This window comes from Poecilia reticulata, linkage group LG2 (assembly GCF_000633615.1).
Source record: "Poecilia reticulata strain Guanapo linkage group LG2, Guppy_female_1.0+MT, whole genome shotgun sequence".
In the NCBI taxonomy this organism is placed as follows: Eukaryota; Metazoa; Chordata; class Actinopteri; order Cyprinodontiformes; family Poeciliidae; genus Poecilia; species Poecilia reticulata.
In genome coordinates this window covers 17,741,793-17,766,715 of record NC_024332.1, presented here as the reverse complement: position 1 = coordinate 17,766,715, position 24,923 = coordinate 17,741,793, and the positions used below count along the sequence as shown (strand labels likewise).

The window sequence follows — 24,923 nt, the reverse complement described above, 5'->3', positions numbered from 1 at the left end:
TATATATATAAAAGTAGCAGGAAAAGTATTAGCTTAGTATATTTGCTTATTGGCAGAAGCTAATACTCTGTTTAGGCACCTTTTTGAATTATTTTTGAGATTCTAACATTTTTTGGTGTCTTTCAACATGTCACATTTTAGTGTGGTAAACTTCTCTTACTCTGTCTAACGAAAGTTTTCCAAATGTATAAGTCTGTAAGGACATCTCTTGTCTACCTCTCTTTAAAGTGACCCTACAGACAGGTTCTGGACTCTGACTGGTTCTTTCTAAAAGTCCAATTTCCCTCCAATGAAGCGGCACCTGCAGGATTTCACTTAAACCTGACTCATGTAAGTGTTAAAAGTTTCATCCATCTTGACAAAAATCCCACTTCCACTCTTAAAAAGAAAACCCCACAGCATGAAGCTGCCACCGCCATGTTCTACTGTGAGCATGGTGTTCTTTAAATAAGCTTTTTTTTTGGAATAGTGACACCATTACTGATTTTATCCAGATTTTGTTGAATGTCTTCACTGTAAAATTTTCCTGACTTATATATTTGTACAATGAGATCATTTTTATCCTTTGTAGTCTCTCAGAAAACTACGGCTTTACACAAAAGACGTACATAAGCAAAAAGTAAAAAAATCTCAGAGAGCTGACCTTAATTTCTGATTGATGAGATTCCCAATAAGTGAGGATGACTGACTGATCTAATTGAATCAAAAGGTACAAAGTGTTAAACCATGAGCAATGTAATAAAGATTGAATACTCTGATGCAGAGAGACTGCTGCACCTTTTTGACTTCTGCATTTTTCACAACCACAATTACATATATTTGTAGAATTCTGTAATATTAATGGTGAGAAAAGCTATAAAATAATTTATTATGGCCTCACTTCTTTTATGTCTCAAAAACCTGGCATTTTAACAGGACTCTGTGCGCTTTTGGGATTTATTGTATGTGATGGGGCTGTGAGAGCTTTGGTAAACTGGGCTTCGGACCAGCAGGCACCAGGCCAGATAGAGAGTCTGCCGTGTATCAAAGAAATTTGACCTGTTAATGCTCAAACAAAAAAGGAAAGAGGGGAAAAAAAGAGAAGAGGCATGTTAGATATTTTATTTTTCATTAGAGTCCTCATCCCATAGATTTGCATCAAATAAAATGCATTATGACATCATTTATCAGCGCACCTTTTATTGAAGTGCAGGCCTTCCAAAGGGGATTTCAAACCAACTCAGTTGGGCAAAGTGCATTATGTTCAGAGTGATGAAAACAGAGATTTAAAACTTTAAACATTTTGGACGCCCTCAAGAGTAAAGAGAACAACTTTACAACCTCTGGACCGCTTTCATAAATAAACCGGTGGCCAGAACGACCTGATGATGTTATATTTGAGAACACACTCACAGCGTGGTTAGAGGATTTCCGTCTTGTTTAAATGACTGGTAAGCATAAAAACGGTTTGATGAATTCTTATATTGTCAAAGAAAAAATATATGATCTCGTGTTAAAAACATTTTTCTATTGTTTTGACCAAAACCTTTGGCCTTTGGTTTCATCCTGCGGAGCAACTAAAACTAATATGTGGTTTGTTCCTGTGGTTTCTTGGTCTCTCTGTCTGCAGGTGTAGAACTTCAAGGGTGTTTTCTTCTATTGTCTTTAAGTCTATATCATTCTTCATCTCCTCTATCTTTTCCTCCGTCTTTCCCTTTTAACCTTTTTCCCCACTTCTCCTCGTCTCTTTGTTCTCTTTTTCAATTTCTGTTCTTGCGTCTGCGTCCAGTGCATTTAAAATAAACCTAAGCTAATTTCAGATTAAGTTTTCAGAAAGATAATATGTGGAAACGGCTACATGAACATTTCAGAAATCACAAAAACCAAACGTGCGTTCATGACTCCCTCTGAGAAGCATTGAGATTTTGGCTCGGCAAACGAATGAACTTTTTTTCTTCACTATCTTTCCCACATCTTTACCTGCGCATACTGCTGTAATCACAGGTAAAAGTCTGCTTAACTTTTTTTTTTTTTACTCTTATTTAAGGCACAAATTTACCACCAAACATTTTAACATCTCAGTTGCATTGTTGAAAATGTTTCCTGCAGAATCAAATGGGCTTCGGTTGCACACTGTGTGCTGTGGATATGTGAGAGTTGACATAATACAGACTCCGTCCACGCTGTCTGAAGTAAAGATGGTGGAACGGAACGAAGATTAAAAAAAAAAGTAAATAAATTTAAAAAAAAAAACCTCTTGCACAAATCCGATAAATAAACAGCAAAATAAAAGAAGGAGCCAAGAGCGGAACAAAAGGAGAGACAAAGAGAGACAAAGGGTGACAGAGTGCTGTCTCTTCAGCTCTGTGCTTTTGCAACAAGACATAATGTAATCTCTCCTTGAGACGGAAAGATTTTTATAACCTGTGCAGGCTGGGCCTTGAGCAGGAGAAGAGACTAGCTGAGTGAAGGCTGTTTATCCCACAGTGTCCTTGATATAAACATGTGAAAAATCTCTCCTTTTATTCCCCACCCCACCCCCCTCTCTCTCAGCTAAATCAATACAAAGACATTTGGCCTCTGAACAATGTTACAGTGCTACAGCAAAAGTTTTTCATCTTGTCTGCATTCATAACTGTGTCCTTCAAAGCAACAGAGCAAGAGACACAGAAGTTGTACTTAATGCTCTTTCATGAAAGTAGAAATGTGCTCAATGGCAAAGAAAACCTTCTATGGAGAGCCTTACGTGACAGAACGAGGATGGGTCTGACGTGGCCCGCTCGCCACGGCAAGACAGGACATCTGCTCCAAACTTTAGCGTTCGCTTGCAGATACTTTCGCTGTTCGTGCCTGTTCTCAAACTCCTCCACAAACCCTTCGGTTTCACCTCTTCCTCCTCCTCTCAGACCTGTAATCCCTCTTAGGAGCAATTAAGATAAAACTTTAATTTATCGGCTTCACCCTAACTTGTCTTCCTGCGTCTCCTTCCTCCTTCCTCCAACCCGGCTCCTCTTCATCCTCCTTCGGCGACAGAGGCAAGCGGAGCACTGAGTCATGACATCATAATTCACAAGCTCCAGTTTTCACGGTTAAATCAATATCACCGTGTCCGAGTCAAGGATGGGGGCCGGCCTTCACAGCTCAGCTCTTCCTACTTCTTTCTCATAGAAAATCATATAAATTGTCCCTTAAATAATTATTCCTTCATATCCGACCGTGGTCTACGGGTCTATGTTTTTTTTTTTTTTTTTTTATTGGTTCCAGTCTGATAAACAGGATTGCACAGAGATGCACCAAATTGAGAACAGTGGATGATTTCCAATCAGCTTTTTATTTCTGTGAAGATTATGAAATGCTATGCTGACTTTTCAATATAAATTCTAATTAATTGTTCAAATATTTTTTTGTAGATCATACCTTTATGAAGCTAAACATTTTACAGCATTGAGTAGCATAATTAGCGTGGCTAAGGAGGGCCCCCATGTATACAGAAAAGGTAGGTTTTTGTCTCTTAGAGAGACAGATGTTAAAAGCTCAAAAAGAAAGAACAGAGCAAGTTTGCTGTGCTCTGCTCAACCTTCTTGTCTGCTAAAGTCAGCTCCAGTTCAGTTCGTCCTTCATCAGTTTGACAAAGCGTCCCTAAGGGGTTTGTCCCTAAGGAGCCAACAAACTGAGGTCCAGTGGCAGGCAGCATGAGAACCAGCTGTGGTCGAGCTCTTCCCTGTCCCAGAACTTTCTATTTTAGTCTGGGCATGAATTGTGTTAAGAAGATGTTAAAGGCCTATTTATACTCAATGTTAAATATAAACACAGAATGCACACATTCTGTGTTTATATTGTGGATATTTCTTGTTTGCAGGTGCATATCCAAACGGAGCAGTACCTCTGGTAATTGAGGGGGGGGCGCTGTGGCGCAGAAAAGCTCATGTCCAAGTACAATCGAAGAAGAAGATGAAGGCGACGACAGGAACCTGTAGCTGTGTTTAACTGCCTCAGAGGCTAGTCAATCTACTGCGGTGCCTACTCTGGTCTTCATGTTTATTCTTTCTGAGAATATTAAGAGATTTTTTTTCCATGGTTGCCATGTTTGCTGTTGTCTGAACTTTCCTCTGCAAAGTTAGAACCGCCTTCCCTACCAACCATGCCAACTAGTAAACAGAAAGCATGACAGCAGTGACGCTCAACAATTTTGGAAACCAGGTGGACATATTTATGTGTGTGACCCTTGACCTCTTCAGATGAGTCTCGTAAATGTGTGCATACATTTGTATTACGATGGTAAACAACAATGAAATGTAAAGAGGGTTGTTGTAACTTTATGCGTACGCTCTATAAAATAAAAATAATGAATGATTTAATCTGAAAGAGAAAAAGTTAATATATACATAAAGATGAGCAAAGTCCCACCAAACCTTTAGGAAATGGGACATACATTTTGTGTCAGTGAGAAAGGAAACAAGTTCCAGTTGCCAAAATAATATTTTTGACTTTAAGCTAATAGTAAGAAAATGCTGTGATTTGTCAGCTAGTGAGATCACAGAACCTCATAAGTACAGCTAAAGAATACAGACTCTCCATAAGGCAGATTTGCCATAATTGCCCCAGTGTCATAATAGAGTAGAAACAATGGGGTAAATATATGGTCCAGAAAAACCTATAAGTTTTTCAAGGTTCAGGTTCCTGTTGCTTTAGTCACAACTTCCACACCGAACAGCGTTATTACATGGCAGAACTTCAGCGTGATAAGTTCACTGACTGGATAAAAGAGTGGATTTTTTTAAAAGTCAATTTGAAAATTATAAACTCCATACCTCTGTTGATTTCTGGTGCTAGTTACTCAAGACTTTTCCCCCATATATCATCTTTCTCAATCTTTCTTTCATCCCCAATTTAATTAAAAAATGAAAGCCAAGCTGTGACTGAAAGGCTGAGACTTTGAGGTCACATTTTTGTGTTTCGCGAACTTTTCTTTCCTTGACCTTTGAGCAGAGAGGTACAATTACATTTGTAAAAAGTAATTAATTAATTAATTTATTTCACACATACACACACTTCCCCCCCCCCATTTCTGACTAGTCTGTATCTGTGAAAGCTGTAGAGAGACAGAGAGAGAGAGACAGAGAGAGAGAGACAGAGAAAGAGAGAGAGAGAGAGAGAGAGAGAGGGAAAAGAGGAGGTGGGGAGAGAGGAGGTGCATAAGCCGGTGGAGGTGGAAATATGCAGCAACTCTGAGCAATCTCTCAAAGTGCGGGGACAGACGGGAGCTAATACAAACAGGCTGCCCTTCACTCGGGGCTATCAGGGGGTAAGGAAGCAGTTACCTCTGTCACTGACCCCCGGCGCTTCAAAGAGGCAGCTCCGGCCCATGTAGAGGTGGCCAGCGGTCATGGCCACGCTGGAGGGCTGTCGCTGTCGGAGTGCCAGCGCCCGAAACAACAGCAGCAGCATTCTCTACAGCATTCTGAAGAGCGATAGCCTTGTGACCGCCGAGGAGCCACAACAACACCAACAGCAGCATTCCCAACATCAAACCCTGCAGCATCTACTCCTCAAGGGCTCCTCCTCCTCCTCCTCCTCCTCATCCTCCTCCTCTTCCTCTTCCTCCTCCGGGCCGGGCTCGCTGCAGGAGCTCCGGCAGCAGGCGTGCTCCTGCGGATCGACGCGCCGCCGGGGCGTGCTGCGCTCCCCGCAGGTGACGTGCAAAGCCGCGTCGGCGGTGCTGGTGAAGACGCTGCGCTTCGTGAAAAACGTCCCCTGCTTCCGCGAGTTGCCGGAGGACGACCAGCTGATGCTGATCCGGAGCGGCTGGGCCCCGCTGCTGGTGCTCGGGCTTGCGCAGGACCGGGTGGACTTTGAGACGACGGAGACCGTGGAGCCCAGCATGCTGCAGCGCATCCTCACAGGTGTGCCGGACCGGCAGAGCGAGATCCTGGCCGGTCAGAGGGTGGCCGTCGGGGTGTCCGTGGTGGACATCGAGGCGATCAAAGCCTTCCTGAAGAAGTGCTGGAGTGTGGATATCAGCACGAAGGAGTACGCGTATCTCAAGGGAGCTGTGCTCTTTAATCCAGGTAAAAATCGGGAGCTTTTTAATCAGTGTGCATGGAATCAAATCTGCGAAACAGACTAGCTGTAACAGTATATGAAAGCGGATTCGGTCGATCGGAACACTGATGAGATTGACCCGGAGTGGTCTGCGTGTGAAAAACTCAACTTTTCTCTCTTCTTCTTCTCGCAGATCTGGAAGGTCTGCGCTGCCTCCACTACATCCAGGCGCTGCGTCGTGAGGCGCACCAGGCTCTCAACGAGCACGTCCGGCTGATCCACCGCGACGACTCGATGCGCTTTGCCAAGCTGCTCATCGCCCTGTCCATGCTGCGGGCCATCAGCCCGCTGGTGGTCGCACAGCTCTTCTTCAGACCCGTAATCGGGGCGGTGAACATCGAGGAGGTTCTCATGGAGATGTTCTATGGAAAGTAGGTCACAGAGCAAGGATGAATCCAGACTAAAAAGAAAAAAAAAGGATGCTCTCAACTTGTATTGTGTGGTTGGTGAAGCTGATATGGACTGGTAACAATGCATAAAAACTGAAGGACTGTGAGAACTGACCTGTGTCAAGCGCGCGCGCGTGCGTGTGTGTGTGTGTGTGTGTGTGCGTGTGCGTGTGTGTGTGTGTGTGTGTGTGTATGTGCATGTGTGTGCGTGTGTGTGTGTGTGTGTGTGTGTGTATGTGCATGTGAGAACGATAGCAACAGAGAATGTTGATGCGGAGAGATGTCATTACAAAGGAAACTTAAAGCAGCTGCTGGAATTCATAACTTATTTGTTTTTATATATATATATGTATATATATATAAAAAACTATTTTTCTAAAATAATAATAAAAAAAAAAACATTACCACATTACCTTGTGTGTGTGTGACTTTCTGGTCTCTCAAGACTGACACACTTTCAGCTGGAGAAAGTGTGTCAGGAAATCTTATGCAGGAGACAACACAAGATGACAGGTTTGTAGTCGTTAGAAATACGTCATCACACTGAACAATCAGAGTCACAGTGTTTCATGTCAGCTTCAGGTCACAGCAGAGACTGAAAGGCCTGCCACTGTCACATCAGCTGCAGATTAGCAGAGCTGTGGCCTAGAAAACATTTTGGGTGAAATGTCAAGTTGGGCCACCAGAGGGCGAAAGTGCACCACGCGCATTTCGGTTCCCATGCGAGGGATTGGTGAAAATGTTGAAGCACCAGCAGCACTTGTGGAGAAAAAAAAATCTCCTTGGACAGATGAGTCTAGTCTTTAGTTATCCAGATTACAGAGCAAAGAAGATTTTCCTCCTAAAGTAAATAGAGCATTAAAAGAAGGGAACTTCATGCCAACTTTGACGTGTCGGGGAGATGGTTTGGAGATGTTTTAAAGACGTCATCAGTCCATCATACCTCAGAGGATGCTTGAGAAAACTATCAATAACAAAAATGAAGCTGACCCCTGGACCCCGCCACCCCACAAAACAATGATCTAAAACATACCAGTAAGTCCACCATAGATTTACTGAGAATTAAAAAATAAAAGGAAAGTCCTGATTCCCCAGGCTTCCAAAACGAGGTTGAGAAAATCAAGACATCTACATATGAAGGATTTTTTTTATTTTATTTTTGTTAAAGAACTGAATATTTAATGGGTGTTGTACATTTTTCAGACAGTAGGTGTTAGGGAGTATCTAAAGAGAAAATTAGGTATGGAGAAGCTTCAAAATCTTCTCAAAGTTTAAGGACCTTTACACTGTTCAACCTAAAAAAACCCAAAACAATAGCAAATCTAATAAAAGGTATGATTTACTGAAATGAAGCATTAAATGTAAAAAAGAAAATAAAAAATGTACCAATCTTTCTGACTTCATCAGTAGAGTATTATTATCGTTCTGCCTCTCACTGTGAATAAAGTGAGACATCATCAAATCTGTTTAAATGAATATATATATTTTTTCATTTTAGCACATAATAGTTTATTTGGGTTGGATTGAAGTATTACATTGAAGAAAGTGGAAAGAGAAGCACAGACTCCTCAGATCAAACGTCTGAGCAATTCTCGTCTCGCTCCTTCTACTACAGCAACGAAAAGAGAAAGAAGCGAGAAGTAGAGCAAAAAACAGACGGATGTCAGGCTCCTTCTGCGGTCGACACAAAGTTAAAGAAGATTTTCTTTTTTTATCTAGGTCAGAGAACCAACGAACCATAAAATAGCGTCGTCTCTCCAGGTTGACCTCGAGAGAGAAATCATTTCCATCGGTTTCAGCTCAATAGCAGCAATAGTTTGTTGGGCTGCATGTATGCGTTTCGTCTGGCAGTGTATCTGTTTGTGTGTGTGTATATATATATATATATACACACATATCTAAAAGTGTGCAATCTAAAGGGGTTTTAAAATGAACCTATTTTGACACAAGTTAAAAACGACTGTTGAATTTTTTATAGGCAAGTATGATGTCTAATGAATATGGACAGATCCATCAACATGACAGGGCCAGTTTTCATCTTCGAGTACTGGGGTAGAATTTTAATGAGTTTAGACTTTTTCCACATTTTGGACATAACATTGAGCTCTTATAATGCGAGTAGCATTACATCTCTGTTGATTTCATATGTATGACAGAACATCCTGGAGATTGTTTTGTTCTTTGCTCCTGACTGATATCTTTATACAACACGATCATTTTTTATCCTTTGCAACTGGAGGCATTTGGCTGAAAGATGCAAATAATCAGACGTGATGAAAATTTAACTGGAAAAGGTGATCTTTGTTATAGATTAGATTCACATTGCAGACGAGAAATCAAGAACTGAATTAAAAGTAGCTTGAGCAAAGTCTTAGTTTAAGGGTTTTGCACACTTATACAACAAGATTATTGCATCCTTATTTTACATTTCCCCCAACAGATATTTGTTTGGTTGGATTGAGCAGGAGGTTTGTGTTTTTAAAGATTAAATATGTGAAATTATCTGTCAATGTCATATTTTTTGCATGGCAGCTACTTCAGCCGGAGTATGTAAACTTTAGAAATGCGCCGTAATCTCTGAACAATCATACATCTGAAGGCGTTTCATTTGGAAGTCTGGCAGAAATCATGTCCCCCTGTTATAGACATTTACTCATTTTTGTTTTCCTACAGAAACTTCCAGGCTTCGCAAAGTAGTTGTTTTAACAAAACAACATAAAAAATATAATCGCCTGCCATGGCTGCATTTTCTTTGTGTTTGTGCGACTGCAGTCCAATTTTCTAAGCATCCATCAGAACTGTAGGGGCTTTGTCCTTGTGTGTGTGTGTGTGTGTGTGTGTGTGTGTGTGTTTTATTCCTTCTCACAGAGGCGTGCGCTCAATCAAAACTGAACGCAACCTTCAAAGGAAGGAAGGTGATGTCAGTGATAAACTGGGATTTAAGTTCTGTTTGAAGTTCATGCGAACAACTCTCACGTACCTCCTGGTGGTCTGATAAGGCATTGCAGGATAAAAGAGATGAGGAAAAAAAAAACAACAAAAAAACGAGAGATTCATAAACTGGCAACACACACACGCACACACACACACACACACACACACACACACACACACACNCACACACACACACACACACACACACACACACACACGCACGCACGCACGCACGCACGCACACACACACACACACACAGTCATTTGCACATATGCCGCCGTCTGCTTTGCTTTGATTTTGCTCTTGTTCATATCTATCTTCTTTGCATATTCGTTCTCAATAGGCCCTATTTTATCAGCAATTAAGTCCTTAATTGCTCTGGGTAATAAAGAGTCTATTAATCCTGTGACGGCTAATAAAGCTCCAGATGCCTGGCAGGAAGCGGCGAACTGGCAAGAGCCACCACGCTGTCTTGCTCTTGACAATATTTGCCTGTGTACTGGTCTATATCTATAGAAATGGTTAATTCTAGATTTTTATGATGGCAGATTTGTTTGTGCATTTCCACTGCTCAGTCTCGCCTTAACTGACAAACTCTACCTTCAACCCAGTTTCCTTATCTGTGTATTTTACTCTGTTTTCCTCGTTCTTTTTTTTCTTCCTCTGACCCAGTTATTTTTTCTTTCCGTTTTCTCCTGGGGTTGCCAGATATCAGTGGATCCGCTCTCAGCTCCTTTGTGAGCTTTCAAATACAAACGCTTGTAGTTAGAGTTTACTCCCAGGAGATGGCAGTGTTTGGCAGCGCTCACTCATCAGCTGTGAGCAGACGACGCCATAATGTTTCGAATTAGACCTTTAAGACAAAATCTTTCTTCCATCAGCACATTTCCTCTTTGTGTTTGGACACCAAAGCTGCGGTGAGAGGGGTAATGGATATTTAAAGGTACCGACACACAACAGAACATAAACAAAACCTTCACACAGTTATTCCAACCTTGGGACTTTGTTATCGTTATGTGATAATTGCACAAAATCACAAGGTTCCGTCATTAATTTTGTACATGTAAATTTAAAAGTGATCAAAGGGAAAGCGCTGTTATTTTTCAAGCTTGCTATTTGAGTCAGTGTTTATGCCAAACACGACGCCCATCCAAAGCAAAATCAGCGATAGTAATGTCTCCAGTTTCGAGGTCGTATTTGATGATTTGTCCAGTGAAGAGAAATCTATGATAATGTTGTGTAGAAGAGAGTACATTGGCGACTTAAATAACCAGCACCCTACCCAGAGATTTAAAAGCGCTCGGTCGAATCTCCACAGTGACAAAAAAACAGCTTTTAAAATGAAACATTTTGGCAGTATTCTGGTAGATGTAGTAAGATCTGCTTCATTTTGGTCGTACATCTCAAACTGTGCGATTTCAAGTTGTTTTCTAACATCAAAAAGTAATTCTGCTTATTTTCTACAATAATAGGAAATCATGATCTGCTTTTGTAGACAACACAATCACCGATATTTAGTTATTGTGTTTTACAGGGGTATTTTTTATTTTTGTTTAAACTAGTGACATAAAAATACTTTCAAAGTCAGATTGTGGTTTATTAATGTTTGATACTTTCAGAAATTTTAAGTTTTCTGCCTCTAATATATAATGACTCTTATCCTTTAACATATAACAAAATGCAAACATCTGGGACCCTGCAGTTAGTGTGCTTTGTATTTTAACAATCTATCGTAATTTTAAATAAATCTGTGGTAATGACGGCTCTCCGTTTCCTCATTCTGAGTCTTTTGTGGTCATTTGGAAACTTTCCTGCTGCACTTTTTGCTTCTCTTTGGTCATTTAACACAGTCTTTTGTAACTGTTAATGTTTGCACTTGCCTGAAATGTATTAGCGCTTTCATTCTTAGACACTGAAATTCGATTTTGTCCTTGTCTGGGTAAATGGACTGCATTTACATTCCATTTTTCTAATCTTTCCAGCCACTCAAACGGCTTTTACACCGAGTCACAGTCACCGATTCACACTCTCGAGCACAAAAACATCCATACACTGATGCACAGAATAAGTATGTAGCCTATGGTTCAATGTATTGCCCAAGGACAATATGCATAAAAGGGAAGAGGGAATTGAACTCACCCTCCTGATTGTCAGATACTTCACTCCACTGAGACACAGATGCCTTTTTTTTTATTGGAATACTTTAAAGTTGCACGACTGTGTCCCTGATATATTCATGGCACAGTTTTGTTAGTCATACCTATTTTTCATAATGTCTCCTTAGGAACATGGTGCTCATTGGTTGTTTTGAGTATTGTATTTCTGCTACAATTTTTTGTTGTGATCATTAATCATCCTCTTATGTCATGTATAGTTTTCCATCTCATTTCTTTTCTTTTACAGCAATATAATTTCTACTTCTGATACCAAAATAAACTTTGAAATGGTATCTGTATTTGCTCTGACTGGTAGGTACAGCAGCATATTTTAGATTTCCTGCCATTATTTACAGGTCTTTTATGTGAAGGGGATTTTGTCTCGTCAGGGAACCAAATAGCACAACAAATGCGGGGGGAGAGGGGGAGTGAAATATGATTCAAACCTGTCAGGAGAGCAGGTCAGGCATTACAGTGACCTTGAACCAAACTGCATTAGAGCAGATCAAAAACTAGTTCAGAGATATAATTCAATTATGCTTTATGAGGGACTTCCACATCAGGATTTACTTTTTTTTTAAAATCAATAAAAATTCAAGTCACAACTGATGCTCTGCGTTACAACTCCACTAAGGTGCAGTAAAATAATCCACTAGATTTCATCAGCATTACATGGTTCAGGTTAAAACTGTGTTCATGTCTCACTTAAACCACTCACTGTTGAGGTTTAGGACGCTCTAGTATCTCCAGTTCAACTTGATAGTGAAAGATATTTTGTCCCAAAAGGAGTTTTTGCAGGACACTCTTACTATGTTACTTCAACATAGAGTTATGGAAAGCTATTACAATGTTCTGTAAACATTGTCACAAATGTGTGATAAAGTGATGAAGCTACATCTGTGTAGCTTCATCACTTGCTTCTAAAGACATCCGACTCCATTAAGCTCCTGCTTTTCCTCTGGTGACGGCTGTTTTCAGCTAGCTTAACGCTAAGCTAATGCTTTAACTCCGTTTTTATCCAACATTGATAACTTGCCTTGTAAAATTATTTTGTTTGGTTTCAGGGAATTGTGTGTGAACATAACATTGGGAAAAATATGTAATAAAAACTTTTTTTGTTGACATTTTCTTAGAGCTACGGTAGCGTTAGCATGTTGTGACAATTCTGTAATAATTTAGCTTGTAGCATATCTCAGTGAAGTTACAATTAATARTGTAAAGACTAGTGTATGTATCATAAATGTTTCTTAAAGAATTTACTTCATGTGACTAATGTGTTGGCTGCTCTCTGAACATCTCTCCTTCCTCCGCAGCAGAGAGCATGTCACATAACCCACAAAGACGGGGAGCAATGGCAAATACAGTCTCTTAACAATAATAACAATAATCAAATGGTTCTGGTCATGATTTCCCTGATTTTAATGCATCTCATCATAGCTTAGGAAAATATCAGCATAGAGACCATTTTGTTTTTCTATAAGCTGCAGTTTTGAAAAAGCCTTTTTGTCCTTGCCTCACACCTTACGTTTGTTTTGTATATTGAGTTGTATGTGTTAATCGGCAAGTGATCAGTTGAAGGCACAGACGTGAAACGACAAATCCATCTGGCACATTTTCCTGCAGCCTCACTGATTGAAATGCAGTAATGCTCGCAACAAGTGAAAACAAGTTATAGGAAAAACGTTTATGCCGTCTGTGAGGTTTGTAAATTGGGGGTATTATAGGCGTTATGAATTATTGGCAACAATTAGCTAAAGCTGAACACAAAAGGAAACCATCCAAAGGAAATCAATGCTTTTAATGTGCAGTGAGAAAGTAAGGGCAACTGATAATGATTGTGTTTCTATAAAGATAGACATTTCTTTCCAAGTGAAAATTGTGTTTATATATTTATATAAATATCTATATTATATATAGAATACATATCTATTTGCTATGCATACTTAAAAATCACACCTTCAAATATATTTAAAAAGTCTTTCAAAACACACCTGGTTTCTTTTTCTCTCATTAAAACGTGAACTATCTCTATGAACCAAATAAACCTGAATTTTTCCAAGATGGCAATAAAACGATGCATCAAAAACGAAAACATTTGGAAAAGTTTGTTTTTTTTCCCTCGCTTCTTTAGAACCTGGAGTAGTAAGAGGGTGTATTCGTCGGGTGGGATTCAAGAACACCGGCCTCGTCTCTCGGCGAGTCGGAAACCACTTTCACAAGAGTACAAAACCAACAGAATGCCGATACGTCGATCCCCTTTCTACATGGAAGATGATGAAATGCAAATAAGTATGACCTCTCAAGCAAACTCTTTTCTGTTATAAAAATAGAATTCTTTTCTTTTTTTTAAAATAATCTACAGATTTTCTTTTTAAGGTGAGGCATATCTCTATCAGTCTAAAACAGCCAGGCTGTTTGTTTCAATATAAAAAAAAAAAAAAAAAAAAAAAAAAAACCGCCGAAGCGTCGGAAAGAGATCTGCCAGTCTGTCGGTCTGATTGGAGGGGACCGGCGCTTCTCTCCAACCGCTTCCGTCATCTGGATGTTTCTAGCCAGCTCCTCAGTCTTTTTGCATATTCTATGATTTTTTTTTTCCCCCCAAAGGAGTTCTGTTTTAAAATAGATACACCTTGTACAGGCAAACAAAAAAAACAGGTTTCAGCTCTTCATATCTCCTGAAGATGTCCAGGTCTTTCAAAAAGTTTTTTTTTTTTCCCTTTCATAAAAAAAGTTTGCTTAAACTACAGAATGATTCAAAAAACAAACAAACAAACAAGATAAAACAAATAGAAAGAACACAACAGCGCAAGTACATGACATACTGGCTTTCCAATCAAGCGTGTTAAAGTAAGATATATAAAAAAAATACAACTGAAAGAGTAAAAAATATACAACTTTGTGTAACATTTTAAAGCAAAGTCCTACAGTAGAGAAGGCAACAGACATGATTGAATTAAACAGACTAGAGAACAAAACAGGAAAACACTGATGCTACTAATAAAATGCAAATATATGTACAGACCCTGTTTTCCTTTTGTTTGTATGTATGCACATTTCTTTTTGTGAGGATGTTGGAATTGTGTTTTGTCTTCCTTAAAGCGGAGTTCCTGCACTTTATTTGTCCGTGTAGAAAAAAAAAAAAAAAAAAAAATCTTTTTTTTTAAATGTTTTCTTTAGTTCCACATAGAAAGTAAAATCGCTCGTTAGAAGAGACCGGTCCTCTTCAAAAACAGGGGAAATCGTCCCCCGCACCACCTCCTGCGTTTCCCCATCAAACGGCGACGCACGGACCCGAACAGATCCGACTTCTCCTTTTGGTTCTCGTCGTCTCCGACCCTGACCTCGGTTCTTCCCAAGGCCGACGTCGAGACCGCTCGTCACTACCAGATGACACTGGAGATGCTGGTTTCTCTGGGCAGCAGCGGGAGCATGGCGTTGTTGGCGTGAGCCTCTTCCAGGCTGTGCTCTCGGCTCTTCCCCGGAGGCCTCTGCCCGTTCAGCAGTGTCAACGGGATGTTGCAGTAGGTGTGCTGGTTCCCCAGAGTCGAGAGAGCTGGCAGGGTGCCCCCCGGGGGTATGTCGTACTCGTAGCTGCGGTAGTAGTGTTTCTGCCTCATGGTGGTGTGGTAGGTGTTGTGGAACGAGGAGCGCAGCTCCGGATGGGCGGTGGCCATGGCTGTGGAAGTGGCCGCCGCCATGGAGATGGCCGAGACGGTCTGCAGCTCCCCGAAGGGACCCTGCTCGCTGACGTCCAGCGCCGGCTCGTGCGTGAGCATGGGCTCCGTGCGCCTGAAGGGCATCTCGTACTGCAGCTGCTTCCAGAACTTTGAGTTGAGCTTGTTGCTTTTGGGGCCCCGCCACTTGATGACGGTGAGGGTTTTGATGGTGTGTTTGAGGGCCTCCACCTCCTGGTAGTTCATGATGCCGCGCAGCTCGGCGCACTCAATCAGGATGACTTTGATCTCGCCGCTCACCAGCATGTTGCGCAGTCGGGTCTCCAGCTCGAAGATGCTCCAGCCTCGCCGCACCACGTAGTTGGGCGTCATGACTATAATGAGGCGCTTGCTCTGGTCTACGCAACGCGCAACGTCCTCTATGTACGCTGCATGGAACAAGAGGGAAAGGTGAGTGAGAGCAGAAATTTCAAAGAAAGAAAAGATGCTTTAAGAGTTCATCCTTTCAAATCTAGAGTCCAGAACCGCAGAACTTAGTGATGGGTGAACATACAACAAAGACAGGACGATGACAGCTGACCTGTTTTGCCTGTTCAGTCTCATTTAATTTTTACTCAAAATGACTGGACTATTAGACTGACAAACAAACAACACACATGAATCTCCAAAACAGTTTTTCAAAAAGATTTTCTGCATCTGTTAGGCTACATGTGGTGCATAAGTTAAGTTTTTATCTCATCCACAAAGGCTTAAAATTATGCAGACTGGCTCAAATATATATATTAAAAAAACCCTCCACATGTTTGATTAACGAACCTTTTCAAATTGCACCCTGATCACTCACTTTTTGAAACTATTAATGAGCTCATAGCACAATTGTGGTTGAACTTTTCATCAATCTTCTTGATAGAATTGGTTGTTTATGTTACCTGATTTGTTTTTCTGGCGCAGACGAGGCTTTTAGACATATAAAAACCCATGACATTTAATTCAGGCTGAGGTATGGACTTTAGACACATTGTTTGAAAACCTGAACGTACGCCTGTCTTATCAATGAAATCAGAAACAGAGACTGGAAAATTCAAAATGGGTTTCAAAGTTAAGAAAACTAAATTATCTGTAAAACTCTTGAGGACCATTGTCACCTCAAACCACCACATGAGTTGTTTTAGGTAAAACGGACAAACTACCTTGTTTAGTACCACTAATTCCCTTTTGATACACATTCAACACCAGTGACGTGCGGTGAGGTTCATTGCTGGTGAGGCATTGACTTATGACTTAGACACCATGCATGTTATTGGACCTACGGAAATTTTGCGCATGCATACAACGCTGGGGGGCAAAAAGACTAATCATTTACATTCATCCATAGCTGCGTTAACTCAGTGAAACTTAAAAATGTAGGTATTAATTTCGTGCTATGATCCACAGCAAAGTGATCTGTATTCGCCAAGCTACGCAGACTCGTTGCCATAGYAACTGACAACAATGCCACTTCATGTTTTAGGATTTAACACCAAAAAACATTCAAGAACGGTCGAGACTGGGGCCCGACTGGACGATGACCCAAAACATCCATCAACACTGGCTTTGAAATGAATACGGTAGCTTGGATGGCTCAGACTGCAAACCATTTGAAAATTAGCAGAACACAATTAAAAATCAGGCCTGTGCCCAAGAACAGCACATAAAACAGTCATTGAGAGTTATATCAGAGCTTTTAAAGGTTACTAAAATATGCAGCTAATTAATGTGCCACAAGATGCTTAAAAAGTCTAAGTTTTTTTTTTGGATATCTACTGATACGGGTGCATGTTTATATTTGAGAGTGTCTGTATAATGTTGACCCTGAGTGGGCAAGAAGAAAACAAATCAGAAGTAAAAGTTTGCACTTAATACTGTTGCTAAATGTAAATTAACTCCACCCTGAAAATGTGTTTCAGTTGAAGCTGACATGAGTGTAATGTAAACGTGAAAAAGGGGACGAATCCAGCAGTAGATGCTTTCAGTCTTTAAGGAATGATCTCTCAAAATTAAGACATTCTCTCTCAAAGTTTATTTCAGTTTTCCTGGCAGAAATGTTTAGACTCAGGCACATTAAGATGCAGAGTCTGACAGGAGACGCCTATAATATTTATAGATTTAGATTTCAACTAGGTCTGTGCAGGACTTCAGCTGAGTTTTAGTGAAGGTTGTTCCAGTTTCCTGTACGACTTCTGACTCCTCTCTCAGATGGCGCTGCTGAAAAATATCCCGACACCTCCGACACGCTCGTCAGCAGGGATGGTGTCAAATATTTCATTCACAACTCATTAAAAACTGACAGATTATTTCCTTTTTCTTTTTTGTTTAGGTTTTCTAATTAGCTGATCACATGTGAGAACTGCACAGACGTTCTGCAGAAAAGCCGGTTCTGTCACTACATTTGTCCTTCGTTTCTCTTTTCCAAAGTTTGGCTCGTTGGTTAATGGTCTGAACGAGGCCCATCGCCCCCGTCTGCTCAGTTTGACAGGTCAGACAAATGTAGAGGAGCCATCTGCCGTTTCTAAGGGTCTTTTATGTTACCAAGAGTGAGGCTTTCGGACATTTTAAACGATGTTATCCTTCCTAAAGGTTTTGTCTTGGACATAATACTACCTCCTGAGTCTAATGGAACTTCTCTCCATCTAATGGCTTAGTTTTCACTCTCAGAATCTCATTTAGCTGCAAGAGTTTGTTTTAGAAACTTGACTTCCATCTACAGTAGTTGTGTGCGCTAAACTCAGCTTGGCTCATGTGAGCTTCAATTGAAGACGTGAGATGCTAAAGGTTCAGAGCTGAATACTGGTGCAAGTTAGATGTTTTAATTAAAACAAATTCAGGATGGACTGATTTTTGGATTTTGATTTGTAACAGGTGCATCTCCGTTAATCAGAATATAAACAAAAAGTAAAATTTTTTCAGTAATTCAATTCAACAAGTAAAAACTCATATAGTACTGTTTTTTTATTAGTGTTATATTTTAAATCTGTTTTTTTTTTTTAATGTAGTTTCATTTAATGATTGTATTTCACGGCTGATAAAAACGTAAAATTCAGCTCTTCCGCCCACGTTCCTTCCGTCTCTCACCTTCCTCTCGACGGTATTTGACAGATTCTTCGCGCGGTTCAGGTCAGGAAAATTTGTCGACCAGTCAAGCCCAGAGCTATGGTAATAAAACCAAGTATTGGTACTTTTGGCAGTGTGGGCAGGTGCCAAGTCCTGCTGGAAAATGAAATCACCTTCTCCCATAAAGCTTGTCAGCAGAGGGAAGGCACACGGTGCTCTAAAACTGCCTAACAGATGGCTGCTCTGACCAAGGATATAGTTCCACAAATCACCACCAGCTGCGGACCTGCGAGTGACTGGGATTCTGAGCCTCTCCGCTCATCCTCCAGACCCTGGGATCTTGCAGCGGCCCAGTTCTGTTTCCGTTTAGCTCAGGTTAGACGACTTGGATGTTCTGGTTCAGGAGCGCATCAGCACGAGGAACTGCGACAGCTGCGGCGTCCGCGATACGTCTGTGTGTTTTCTTTCTTTAAAGCTCTGAGTCCAGCTGCAGGTCGCATACATGTGAGTCTCCCCTAAAGTCTCGCTTTGCTTCATAATCCACTGAAAGCTGGAGTTTTTCCTGTTGTTTGCGCACCTTTTTGGGCAATGCGTTTTTTTCTTCCAATCGACTTTCCTGTTTAAAAAATAAATAAATAAAATCGAGCTTGTTCAGCAGCTACTGTTTGTGGCTTTGCCTCCTTGTGCAGGGTGTCGGCGGCCATCTGCTGGAAAACCCTAACATGTCGACGTGGCCGTGACATGACTACTTTAAAATCAGTTTTTGTTTTGATTTTATATACTATTCTGCTTTTTTTGGGGGTTTTTTGAGAAAATTTATTTTTTTGGTGTTTCCCTCAGTTATATCACTCTGTGTCGTGAATCTATATAACATATGAGTTTCATTTTTTTAATAGAGTTACTGAAATAAATTAACCTTTCCATAGTAAGTACTATCAGTTGACTCAAACGGGACAAAAAAAGAAAAACATGAAACCGTTTTTGACCATAGAGTATATAGGGAACACATATTTTACTGACTCAATATAGGATATCATGTGTTACATTTACCTTTTCAGGTATGTTATATTTAACATGAATGTCTAACGCTGCATCGCAGCATCCAAAGGTAAATGAAAGCAGCTAAATGCAAGAGGAAAAGATTGAGGGCGAGTACCTCCAAAAAGTCGCGCGTCATCCTGGTAATGCTCATTGGTGAGACCTAAACATAGACATTTTAACATTCAGGTCACAGGCAGTACACAATGCAGACACAGACACACAACACGGCTGTAAAAAAAGTAAGCAGCGCTTCCTCACGCTCATCTTTTTACTTCACATGTAATTAATCACATAGCATGTTTCCCCCTGATTGGACATTCATCTGCAGCGATTCTGTTTGGCACTGATGCTGGCGGCAATTTCTTTTGATTAAAGGATAGAGGCGGCTCCGGCTCGGCGCGGCTCAGAGCCTCCCCACATTTCCCACTGATGTTTAATTCTTTCTGGACCAAGTAGGACGTGTGTTTGCGTTTCATCTGTTCCACATGAAGCCCACAGTACAAACACGCAGCATCGCTACAAAGTAGAGCACACTGTGTACCACTGGCACAAACGGACTGCTAAGCAGGCACGAGTTGGCGCGCATGAGAGTATGTTCACACAGAATTTTCGCGGATTTATTGCTGCATGGATGGAAACCAAAGGGGACGATCAATTTGCTCAATATGTCAGCGTCGAGTGCTCGCTGCATACTGTATTCCCCCCCTTCAGTAGTAGCTGGTTAGGGAAGAGCCACGGAGGAGAGCCGTGATCTCCAGCTTCAGTCCAAAGACATTTGGTACCATGCAAGAAAAAAAGATTCTTGCAGAGAGTTTTGAACTAAATATTTTGGATATTTGAAATAATAATGTACAATTAACTGAGATTAGCCATAATCTTATGACCACCGAACAGCTAAAACTGATTATTTTGTTGCAGAAGCATCTGGCTGTGGGCAGGACAAGCATGGAAACAAACAAACAAAAATAAATAAAAGTTTTTGACCTGCGAGTAGACGTGTTAGAAGAGAGTATACTGGAAACTTTATCAACACCGTTGAGGAAAAAATATGAGATGTAGTCGGCAGTGGTAAAGACTTACTCAGTAGTGAAAAGGTCACAAATGATCAAAGTTGACAGTGTAGGTCTACTCTAAAGAGTTAACAGGACCTGAATTAATAAATATTAATCTGCTAAACAGGGGTAAGCCAAACTTTGCAACTCCATTTAATTCACAAGGAGAGTCGGAATGATTATTTTTTCTTTAACTTGGGTATTATGTATGTTATTAGGAAAAAACCTGCAGATATTTGTGGATATTTATGCAACCTACAGACTGGGCAGAGAGCATCTGACCAGTGCTTTTTGTGACCCAGAGTAAACTATTATTGTCTACTTGAAGCAAATATGAATTGAAAAGTCAGGAGAAGGAAATGAARAATGAAAGACCAGAGGATCGGGTCAGTCCTCCAGTCACTTTGTTGTTTTCTCAATCCACCACATTTGGGTCTTCTTAGCAGAATGTTGTCATATATCTGCACATTTTTAGAGGTTCTGCTCAAAAGGAAACGGTAGCTTTAAATACTGAGTGGTCATAATGTTACGGCTAAGTGGTGCAGTTGCGACAGCTTAGTTTAAATTTGTCTTAACAGCACAGAACATGAGACGGTGAAGAACACTGAAGACGAGCACAAACCAACAAGTGTAGACCAAGACGAAGCGCAAAGCAATGTGCTAAACAACAACATCATATATGCAGCACAAGCCAATGTTCTGCACACGCTACTGCAAGCTTTCAACCCACTGTCGACATGTGAGCACACACACACACACCTACACACACACACACAGTCGTACGCTACTATCCAACAGGGGACATTCCATTGACTTCCATTCATTTCTACAGCCTAACCCTAACCCTTTTCCTAACCCTAACCATCACATACCTAACCCTTTTCCTAACCCTAACCATCACATACCTAACCCTTTTCCTAACCCTAACCAAAAGTCAATTCACACCTTAGTCCTAACTGCAACCCCTGACCCTAAAACAGGGTCATTTCCAAGAGGGGACCTACAAAATGTCCCCTCTTCAACGGTGAGTCCCCTGTTGGTCAGTGTAAAATGACACGCATGTCCCCTGTTGGATAGTTACACATGTACACACCTACACACACACACACACACACACACACACACACAGCCAGAGCGCTTACTGCCTGTTGGAATGAGGTCTCGATCAGGGATGAAGAGCTTGTAGCCGTAATGTTTTTCCAGCACGTCGGGCAGTATTTCCAAGGCGAAGCGCTCCTCCTCCCTGGTCTCCTGACTCCACTGGTCAGGGTCCACTTTGGTGTATGAAAGGTATGCATCATAGTCTTTGTTCTCTGAAAGAGAGAGAGAAACAGACAGCGATTTGTGGAGAACGTGGAGCAGACAGCTCACGGTTGGAGTCATTTAAGGCCGCGCGAACGTACACAAGCATTCGGCCGAAACGTGCAGACATTTGGAGGGAATGTGTTTATTAAAAATGTCTGACCTTTAGAATAGTTTAAATTGTCAACATTTTCTTTCTCAGAGTTTGAGTGCTTTGGCTCATTTCATTGGAGTTTCACATTAAAACAGGCCAAAGCTGCAACGGTCTACAGAGCAAAATATAAGATCGTCTTGATTCTGACTCACAAATATGGAGGTATTGTTTTTTCTTTATTCCTGCATTTATCAGAAGATATGAAAAGAAATAGATTATGCCAGGAAAAAAAGTGGAAAAGGTCACTTACAAAGTCCTCGCCTAAGCAGCTGGTATTTACATCCTGTTTGGTATGAATATGTTCTTATGCTAATACTTAGAAAAGATGTCGCTGCATACATGTTAAACTGACAATGTGAATTTTTTCATATGGAAATGACCTGTAACTTGGTGCAAACTTTCAAATCTAAGCCGACTTGTCAATCAAATTCTTAATATTTAACTAATCAGGTTGTAGAGAAGCTGCAAAAGTGGCATTTTTCTTTTATTTACTTCAACGCTTAATCAGTGTTGCAAATCTTTAGAGGACATAATCATCTGTCTCATCTCATTTTATCTTAATCACCACTTTCCATCGAACGTCAGCCGTCTTTTTTTCTCACTCCATCCATAAAACTCCACTGTGATTTTTCCCTCTTCCTTCCAGAATAGACTCTCCTTTCCCCACTTTTCTGCCTTGCTGTCCAGTCTGTCAGTCTTGAGACGTCACCCTTACATATTCATTTTGTCTCTGAATTGTACATCATAGTAGATCCAACTACCAAGCTGTAACCCGTTCCTTTCACTTGCAGATATCGTTCCATCACAAGCGGCCCACACACTCATCTCTTTCACGCCTCTCGTGTTTCTGTGGCTTTGGAGGATTGAACCTGAGTATTTAATCCCTACATCTTGCAGCTTCATTCCACCTTTCTTTCCCAGAATATTATAATCTTCCATCCTTCTACAGACTTTAATTCCTCTTCACTTCACTGCATACCTCCATCTCTTAAGCCTCTCCTTCACCTGTTTCCTGCTCTTACTGTGAATCATAATGTTGTCTGCAACATTAATACTTTCAAAGATATATATATATATATATATATATATAAAATGGAGCAGAGGTTGCTGTATGTATGCACAAAATGTAGTTTGTCTTTTTTTTTATGATGATGTGAATCTTGGCATCGAATTTGATGGCAGAGAAATTTTTGTTTGCTGTGTTTTACTTGCCGTAAGGTGAAGCGTTGACTTTATTTTGTATAAGTTTTTGCTTAAGCGTAAAAATAATGTATCAGTAAATTCTGGGCTGCTATTTAAATTTTTTTTAAATTTGTAATAGCCTATTTGCAGTAATGTCTTATTCATCGCTTTCATTGCAAGGAAGAGTTAGAAAAAATGTGTTAAATAATTTTTTTATCCTCCTGCATCTGATCAAAGAACTCGTATATCAACACTTATGATCACAAACATAACATTTTTCAAGTTATATTACTAAGTTTCTGCTGCTGTTGTCACCATGTAAATTTAACTTTAATCAAATCAGAGCACAAACAACTGAATTTGTTTGCATGATTGGATGAAGTTGATTCTGTACATCTGTATGTAATTTAGAGCCGTTTTTCTGATGTGTAAAATACCTACACTGATAAATCTGATTTTGATTAGTTCTATAAGGAAGATAAAATCATAAAAAACACTGTTTATCAAATTAGAAAATGTGAAAACACACAAAGAGGGATTTCAATTTAATTTTTTTAAACTATTTTAGGTTTGACTCTTTTTTTTTCTTATTTAACCAGGAATGAGATACAATATCTCGTCCAGCAACGTGTCCTGTTCAGGGTGAGCTGCAAACATTTCACTTTCTAAATAAAAGTTATCCATTTAATCGCAACAGATTTTCTGGTTTGTGATCTTAACTTTAACTAAAGCGTGCGAGGCTAAAACTTTCTGATAGTAAAGACAAGTCTCCTCGCACTGGACTAAGTTTAAGTGGATTTTGAACTGGAGCAACACTTCTCCAAAATAACACCTAACTATTTTCTGCTCAGCAGTTTTATTTGGAACAGAAGGGCTCGTCGTAAACAACAGAGTACAAACACTGATTCCCAGTGGCGTCACATCCATTAGGCCATGAAGTGCGCTTTGGAAAAAAAAAAAAAAAATGGGTTAGATATAAACACGACCAAATCAAGACTCAAGCAATGCACTGCTACACACCTCAAAATGATTTCTCAGAAGACAGTGAGAAGAACTGAAAAGGCAGAAAATAGAATAAAAGAAGCACAGTGGTGGCGACATGTTCAGCGAGTGCTAGTCATTATTCTCTGTAGAATGTGAATGTGGGACAGCCAAAAAAGGAGAAGAGGGGCTTTCTCAAAAAAAAAAAAAAACTCTTTGGAGAAGCAGGCGCAGCTTTGAGACTCCCTGGAAAGGGCCAGGCCCGCGCTCGATTGGATCCGAACTTCAAACACTGCCTTCAAATTAGCAACAGACGTCTCAAATTAACCACGAGCAAAGCTGGAGGAATCAAAACCGCTTGTATCAGCTGTCCCTGACAGTGTGACTTAATCATGTAGAAGTTTGAGTCAACAAAACTGCGTGTAATAGATAATTCATGTATGTGGAGGGGAGAAAAAAAAAAAAAGCAGCAAGTTTCTTGTTTCCAGAATTTTTAAGGACACAGAGAGAGAGAGAGACACTGGGACATAAACAGACAACTCTAGCTGAAGGAAAAGTTAACTATGTTGTGCAAAGAAAACAAGCCGCTGCTCCACAATTTTGGGCTAGTTTTAGCTCCTATTTGTCACTCAGGGAGGTTGTTTCTAGCCTGTCCAGTCCCCATGTGTTGCTACATGGCCTTCGTTGGTGCGGCGCGAGCATCCTTCCCTGACATATTGAGACTGATCTATTTTTAAATGGGCAACAAATTGAAAATCCTTCCCCGTCTTTCCCCCAATGGAGCCATGGTAGCAGTAGTCCCTGGCCACTTAGGAAAAAGTAGACGAAGGATTTAAAATCTGCCGTGGAGTCGGTTCAAGTCAAACACAATTGAATATATATATAT

The 24,923-nt window shown here is 40.5% G+C and overlaps 2 protein-coding genes across 5 annotated transcripts in view; one reads left to right on the top strand and one right to left on the bottom strand.

The window, feature by feature from the left end:
• The first annotated feature begins 505 nt into the window (after positions 1–505).
• nr0b1 (nuclear receptor subfamily 0, group B, member 1) lies at positions 506–6,498 on the top strand. Its single transcript, XM_008434172.2, has 2 exons — positions 506–6,047; positions 6,215–6,498. Exons 1-2 carry the CDS (start codon positions 5,366–5,368, stop codon positions 6,454–6,456), a joined length of 924 nt encoding a protein of 307 aa, XP_008432394.1. The 5' UTR covers positions 506–5,365; the 3' UTR covers positions 6,457–6,498.
• Positions 6,499–13,340: 6,842 nt separating this feature from the next.
• Positions 13,341–24,923, bottom strand: part of il1rapl1a (interleukin 1 receptor accessory protein-like 1a) — a 176,252-nt gene continuing 164,669 nt past the window's right edge. For 2 of the 4 annotated variants that reach the window (XM_008434092.2, XM_008434101.2), the window contains exons 9-11: positions 21,561–21,731; positions 19,482–19,526; positions 13,341–15,663 (exon numbers count right to left, since the gene is read on the bottom strand). In XM_008434092.2, the coding sequence (XP_008432314.1) occupies positions 14,942–15,663; positions 19,482–19,526; positions 21,561–21,731 (938 nt within the window). In that variant the 3' untranslated portion in view covers positions 13,341–14,941. The remainder of the gene's footprint in view (positions 15,664–19,481; positions 19,527–21,560; positions 21,732–24,923) is intronic. The other 2 variants (XM_008434110.2, XM_008434119.2) reach the window with 1 other exon arrangement.

What these genes read in the sequence shown, in the direction of transcription:
- nr0b1 (XM_008434172.2), top strand. Translation starts at nt 5,366, where the DNA reads ATGGCCACGCTGGAGGGCTGTCGCTGTCGGAGTGCCAGCGCCCGAAAC. An exon ending in AGCTGTGCTCTTTAATCCAG is followed by an intron (nt 6,048 to 6,214) that starts GTAAAAATCGGG and finishes TTCTTCTCGCAG; the next exon opens with ATCTGGAAGGTCTGCGCTGC.